Raw genomic sequence first — 7394 nt, forward strand, 5'->3', positions numbered from 1 at the left:
GCGGCATATTCGCCGATACCGATATATCGGCGACAGGCTCATATCGGCCGATAAAATCGGCAAAACGATATATCGGTCAGGCTCTAGAATGAACATAGCAGTCATTTACTCCTGACATCTGAGCCGCTTAACTCGCAGTGGATTAGATTGTTTCTGAAGGGAATGTGCCCCCGATCTGCCTAAATGCGTCTATGTTTGCACGAATCATTTATGATCCAGCCTCATCTACAGAAGAAGTGAGTATAATGTTTTGTAATATATGACCCCTTTAAAGCTTGTTCTAAATCATTGTAAGCCCTCTGAAGGCCACCTGGTGGGACCCTGACCCCCTGGTCCCCATCCAACATTCCAATATTTAAAGGACATCTGAAAACTAAAGAAAGATGCGATGGCGATGGCGCCGCAGACGGCAGCCTCAGTGTTTGGCTCTCCAGTGTTTGTACTGTTTTTGTTGGTTTTTCCTGTTGGCAATAAAGCTCTTTCTGATTCTGATTCTGATTCTGAAAAAACAGTTCACTAGATTTTTAATGTACAGTATTGGAAACTAATACAATATGATAGAAGGCTTTTGTTTACATTAATGTTTCATTGTCCCTTATCGATAGATGACCTATTTTTTGGGACTGTTGCTGATTCTGGCGTTCTCCTGTTGGGTGCTGCTGGACGCACACATGGGAGAAAAGGTGTATGGCACAGCGGTCTTGCTAGGCGTGGGGTCTGCTACCATCCTGGTGATGTCACTTGCCATGACGGCTGAGCTCATAGGAGACCAAACAGTAAGTGCTGATATCAGTCAGTGTTGGGGAACTGAAAATGCTTCAAGCAAATGTTTTATTAAGCATATTCAGCGCTAACAGCTTCAACAGTAACGCATAATTGAACCAGTAAGATATGCAAATGTTAGCAGCAGTGAAAAAGGCATATGCTTCAGAGTGACTCATTTCAAAAGTGTAAAAATGGTCGCAGAGAACTATTAACTATTATTAGTTTCTAATAATACTTTTCTTGTCCTCCTGACAGCAAAGTGGTGCTTTTGTTTATGGAGCTATGAGCTTGACAGACAAGGTGGCTAATGGTGTGGGAGTTATGATTATTCAGACACTACACCCCTGCCGGTAAGTGTGCACATGTGAGTGAGAAAGACTGTTTTAATGGTTTCATTTTATGTTTAGAGTAAAATAAATCGATTAAAAATATATTTTGAACATTAAATATTAATAAAATTATTTTTAGTATTTATATTTACGTGTGATTTCTCTCATATAGCACAATGGTATGCTGTCCAGGTTGCGTGTGGTATTACCACTATATCATGGTCATCGTCACTGGTGGAGTGGCCGTTTTAGCAGCACTGAGCCTCTGCACGATTCTTATCTGGCCGATAAAGATTGTGCGCTGTAAGAAACTCAACAAAACTATAATTCCTCTCTTTCTCACTTTGAAACATGTTCTTCCTCTTTGACTTACTCTTTTTAATAGTGTTAAGGCTTGTTCACACCGGGACGAATATCGCGCGCAAGATTGGCGCTTTTGTTCACGTGCCTGGAGCTGCTGAAGTTACAGTAAAACATGACTTGGTGGTGCTCAAGCACAAAATGGTCTTGCCGAGCACACATTGATACCTAACGACGAAGAGGAAGTAAGTAGACCAAGAAGATGCATCAAGGCAAGATGAATGTAGAACTGCTGGTCTCATTGGTGTCTGAACACAAAGGGCTTTATGACAAACGCGACAGCGACTACAAAAATCTCGATAAGAGGGAGTTGTTATGGAGAGGAATTGCAGATCAAATAGGATTCGATGTGTACCATGGTATTTCTGGTTTTTATTAAGCGTCATCTAATGTCAGGGAGTGAATTTGCACGTTCACTCGGCTCATCGCCAGCGAAAATCGCTTGGGTATGAACACAAAAGATGCGGCGAAAAATGTCTGCGATAAGCCCGCGCGATAATCGTCCCGGTGTGTACGAGGCTTTACTCGATAACCGCTTCACCTCATGGCTGACATGATGTTTTGTATTACAGTATCTAAGCAAGATCATATGAATGATTCAATAAACAGCAAAGACTTTAAGGGCGAGGGCCACATGTCAGCATCTGAAATTACAATCAGAAATCTGAACTAAATGATTTTCTCCACATAAAACCAATCAGAAACCTCAATCATCCACCTTTAATTTAAAGGGGTCAAAATCATGAGGCAAATTTTCCTTAATGTTTTGAGATGATGGATTGTAAAAAAATTCAGGCTGCATTATGGTGAATTCATATAAACCGGATTTATTCTAAACATTTTATTCTAAATACTTTGATGCAGTTATTCTAAGCACATCTGTTAAAAACCCCAGAAGAACTAATGATAAAATGTGGGGAAGTTTGCCAAACCTTGTGCTTTTGAAGGTGAAGAAGGTGGAAAATGGTCATGATAAACTGAATTATGACATTGTCATATTGTGTGAATTGTTCATAATAAAAAAATATGACCCCTTTAAAAGTGGTTTATTTTATTTTTTTCAGATAATAAAAGGTTGATTCCATAGGTTTAAACTAAATGTTAAACTACCATTCAAAAGTTTAGGATCAGTCATATTTATTGTGAAATATTACGGTTTAAAAATGACTGTTTTCTATTTTAATATGTTAAAATGTAATTTATTCCTGTGATGACAAAGCTGAATTTTCAGCAGTCATTACTTCAGTCTTCAGTGTCACGTGATCCTTCAGAAATCATTCTAATACGCTGATTTGCTGCTCAAGAAATGTTTCTTATTATTATCATCAGTGCTGTAAACAATTGTACTACTTAGTAGTTGTACATTGTAATTGTATTTTTTTCAATATTCATCGATGAATAGAAAACTCAAAACAGCAGCATTTAAAAAAAAAATATAGAAATCTTTTGTAACAATATAAATATCTTTACTATCAATTTAATGTGCCCTTGCTGAATAAGAAAAAAAGAAAGAAAAAAAAATTTCGTACTGACCCCAAACCTTTGAACGATTGTATACTGTACATGAATTTGTACATGTAATATCTAATGTTTGTATTGTCTTGCAGATCTGCCTGAGGTGACTGGCCTTATGGGGAGTGATAGAGAGGACTCCGAGAGCTCTGAGCAGCCGTCAGTCGACTGAACACGCAGCAGCCGCAGAGATTCATCCGTTCTGATGCAGAGAGCTTTTGGTTGACACTTACATCACAGTGGTGAAGGTTAGAATTCAAATCAGGTTTTGGTTCAGAATTATCTTTCACACAGGCCAGTATTTGCTATAGGGCGGCCACATCTTGACACATGATTTTCACTGAGACCCAAAGATGTGAATTTTTAGACATGATTAGTTTTTTATGTTTATCATTTGCTGTTTGTTTTTATTTATGATTATAAATTTAGTTCAGTTTTTTCAATCAAATCCATAAAAATAAGGACTCTGAAAATATTTAAGGACTCTGCAAAACTATTGACGTTATCATGAAGTTCATGCAAGATGCACATGTTATGATGGATGCAGCATTTTAGATTATATTAATGAATCCATCTTAACCGTTTCATAAGGGAATTCATGAAAAGGGAAGAACTGCTATTTTAAAGCCATGTTTTGTCATTTCGAGGCATATTTTCAGCTCTGAGATACGTAGGTTATCACTGTTAGGGACCAGAGTGTCAATGATGAACATTTTTCCTTGTATCCACTAGCTTTTTGTTTCCTTTCATTTTTTAGATGCATAATTATGTTTTTATATGTAAGACATTTGTGTCTGACATGTTTTCTGTTCATATAATTTACTGAACAGAATAAATGTTCTTTATGAACAGACATTTCTGTATCTAGATGTGATGCATTGTAACCTGTCTTTGTAACTAGTTACTGATTAGCAGGAATGCAGTGTCAGTGTGAGTAGTTTCAACATCTGGTCAGCTGATCTTATGTGATGCTCAAGACTTTTAACACTAAAAATAAACCATAAAGGCTGACTCTCAAATGTAACTGGAATGAATTAAATAGTAAATTGTAGTGGAATCAATCAACAAAAAGCATTGTTTGTAAAATACAATTGCATTTGATTTTTTTGAAGTCTTGTTCAAAACAAATTTTAAATAAAAGAGTTTTTAAAATTACAGTGTTTTAATTCAAACTATTTTTAAAGAAACTTTTATTCAGCAGGGAATCATTAAATTGGTCAAACGTGACAGTAATGTTCTTTTGCTCTTTCCATTCTTCATAAAATTTTAAACTGTTTCCACAAAAATATTACACAGCACAACTCTTTTCAACATTGATAATAAATAATAATTGATTAAAAAACTGATAATAAATCTTGTTTGACCACCAAACCAGCATATTAGAAAGATTATGTGACACTGAAGACTAGAGTAATGGCTGCTGAAAATACAGCTTTGCCAGCACAAGAATAAATTACATTTTTAAAACATATTCAAATAGAAAATGATCATTTTAAAACTGTAATAATATTTCACAATATTACTGTTTTGCTGCATTTTGATCAAATGCATGCAGCCTTGGTGAGGAGTGGGACACCCTGTATGTACCTGTTATGTAGCTTTTGTCCACAAGGTGGCAACAGAGTCCGAGAGGTGGATACAAGGTCTCATGTTTAAAATGTTAAATAATGCCTGTTGTGTGCTGGCTATGATGTTGCAAACAATTACACATTATAAAAGGGACTCATTCATTTATTTTAATATTGTTCACGCATTATTGTAATAATAGTAATGAAAGTTTGCTTAAAAATATGAGTATTACGAGAGTATACAAGAGCGGAAGTTTTGGAAGTGTGTTATGCTTCAATACATTAGGTTATTATGATGTGTAATTTCTCTTTATAAAACCGGGTGGGTAGTGTGTATGGTTTAAAAAAAAAAAAAAAAAAGAGAAGTAAGGGGCATGAGATTTTTGGTTATTTATCCAGAACTGGAGTTCATTTGTTAATGTGAAAAGCATTTCAGTTACACCTGATCTATTCATCTCCTGTCATGTACAACAATACTCAAAATTGCCCATGGGAAATTCACACCAAATATGTATTAATAACGTCTTTGTTTTGAAGTGAAGGAAACAAATCAAAACCATGCCTTCAGCTGTATCCTATTAAGGGGCAATTATCACTAATTGGAACCGCATTTATAGAAACCACTGTGAATTATCCATCAAGTTCTTGTGTAACAATAGATTGTTTCTGAGAAAAGTTGCATGTTTGTAATGAACGAAATAATCTTTTAGAGTTTTTTTTTTGTTGCTAAAAATGAGTCCTTTATCTATTATATATAATTTCTAATGTCCCTTTCTCCAGTAAAAAAAAGTCATCTTGTCTGAATCAGGAAAGAAATATGCTCCGATCAAGCACCGTTTACAAGTGAAAACAGTCCAAAACAGTTCTGAACAAATATGTTGGTGGATTTTGTGGATTATGGACTCGTGGATATTTTGGCCAGAAGCATCAGTTTAAAGTTAAAATGCCTTAATGATGGTTTTGTTTATTACAAACACACAGCTTTTTACTTCACAAGACGTTGACTGATGGACTGGAGTCGTGTGGATGATTGTGATGATTTTATCAGCTTTTTGAACTCTCATTCTAACGGCACCCACTCACTGCAGAGGATCCAGTAATGAGCAAGTCATATAATGCAAAATTTCTCCAAATCTGAAGAAACAATCTGATCTACATCTTGGATGGCCTGAGGATTGAGTAAATTTTCAGCAATTTTTCATTTATTTATTTTTATTTATTTTGTTTTTGTGTGTGAACTATTTAAGTGCAGTACTGCTGATACACATGAAAAAACATCTAGTAAAACATACAAAATACATTAGTTTGTGCCTACGCAGCCCTTAACGCCTGCTGTTTAATTTACACAAGAATCATGCCATAATCTGCTCCTCATTAGGCACAAATCTGTTTGCAATGAAGACCAAAATCTACAGGCAAGCCATTCTTTTCATTTGCTTTATTTGCATATTGCCGTGCCGGTCAGCCAGTGTATTTCTAATATGCTTTGTGAAATAATACTAGACTGCTCCCTGAAGATCTGGAACAATCTCTAAAGTAAACTACTAATGATGTTATTAATCACTGCTTTTTTCCTTTCACCCTACTTTTCAAGATAATCTGTCAATTAATGGCAATATAGGGGTTTAAGTCTTTCCTTATTTAGCCAAGTTTACTGAGCATTTCATTTATTATTATGTTGGAAGTGGAAGCAACATTGTGATTTGAGTTTACACTTAAGCTTGCAGTTGTGTAATATATGATCAAGTAGGTTTTCTGTCTTTATCCAGCATTTATTTTCTTCTGCCCTCTGTGCCTGTGAAAGGGATGGATGAACTTTCTCTGAAAGGCCATCGGGTGGTGCCAAAACTGCTTGTTTATGAAGGTTGCCATATCCTGATTTCAACTTAGCGATTGTTTTGCTATGTGCAAATAGGAGAACATGATTAAACTGTTTTAGTCAATCCAGTGCACTGCAAATATGGGCGAATTCAGGAAAACTGGACCCTATTTTGAATTAATTTGTAAAGCCAAATTGGATGGGGTTTGCATCAGGATTATTAGTTAACTAAAACTAAAACCATCCATTATTTGAAAAAAAAAAAAAAAACTTCAATTCATATTGTGCTGTGAAAACGATCTGCAGTAAGTTATATTTTTTATTTTGGCAGATAGCTCCTCACATGCGCAATTCACCTTCAATGAAGCTCTTCCCACAGTAATAGCATCATCAGTGAAGCTCCTCCCACAAGAATCGCATCATCATTGAAGCTCCTCCCACTGTAATTCAGCAATAAATGCTGGAACATTCCCATCAGTTTACAAGTGAAGACTAGGCAAGTTTATTTATATAGCACATTTCATACACAGTGGTAATTCAAAATGCTTTACATAAAATAATAATAATAAAAAATAATCACAACAATTAGGCTCACATCCCTTGAATAATGGTGTTTTCTTGATCGTGTGCTATTGGAATTCAAGCATTTAACCTTCGGCGTATTCTCACTGCTGACAAGAAAGGGCCTGTTTTTCCCTCCCCTGTTGAAACGCAACACTTTAAAGCCTTTTAGTCAGATGGCAAGCAGTGCCCTGTTGGTTAAAGCAAGGGGAAAATCCAGGAGGTGAAACCTCAGAGAGATAATAATGCTGGTGTGGTTTTTATTTGGGGGAATCCCAGAGGCCACAATCACATCCATATTGGCAGCAATCAAACATGTAGCAGGTCCTAAACATTTACTGCACACACTCATTAAAGATGATTAAAAACATCATGGGGAACAGATCAGACAGGTTTAAATGGTGAGGGACATTTAAAGACTTCATAGCCTAATTGAAAACAACAACAGGAAATAGAAACAGTTGGTGCTGTAAAAAAAAA

At 35.8% G+C, this 7394-nt stretch overlaps 1 protein-coding gene across 1 annotated transcript in view; it reads left to right on the plus strand.

Annotated features, from left to right (window-relative positions):
- The window catches only part of LOC107691677 (major facilitator superfamily domain-containing protein 12-like), a 10168-nt gene extending 6142 nt beyond the window's left edge, over positions 1 to 4026 (plus strand). The window contains exons 7-10 of the mRNA XM_016490447.1: positions 606 to 776; positions 1021 to 1115; positions 1267 to 1397; positions 3062 to 4026. Coding sequence (XP_016345933.1) covers positions 606 to 776; positions 1021 to 1115; positions 1267 to 1397; positions 3062 to 3138 — 474 coding nt within the window. The 3' untranslated portion in view covers positions 3139 to 4026. The remainder of the gene's footprint in view (positions 1 to 605; positions 777 to 1020; positions 1116 to 1266; positions 1398 to 3061) is intronic.
- Positions 4027 to 7394: the final 3368 nt, after the last annotated feature.

This window comes from Sinocyclocheilus anshuiensis, unplaced genomic scaffold (genome assembly GCF_001515605.1).
Source record: "Sinocyclocheilus anshuiensis isolate Anshui unplaced genomic scaffold, SAMN03320099.WGS_v1.1 scaffold842, whole genome shotgun sequence".
NCBI classification, from domain to species: domain Eukaryota; kingdom Metazoa; phylum Chordata; class Actinopteri; order Cypriniformes; family Cyprinidae; genus Sinocyclocheilus; species Sinocyclocheilus anshuiensis.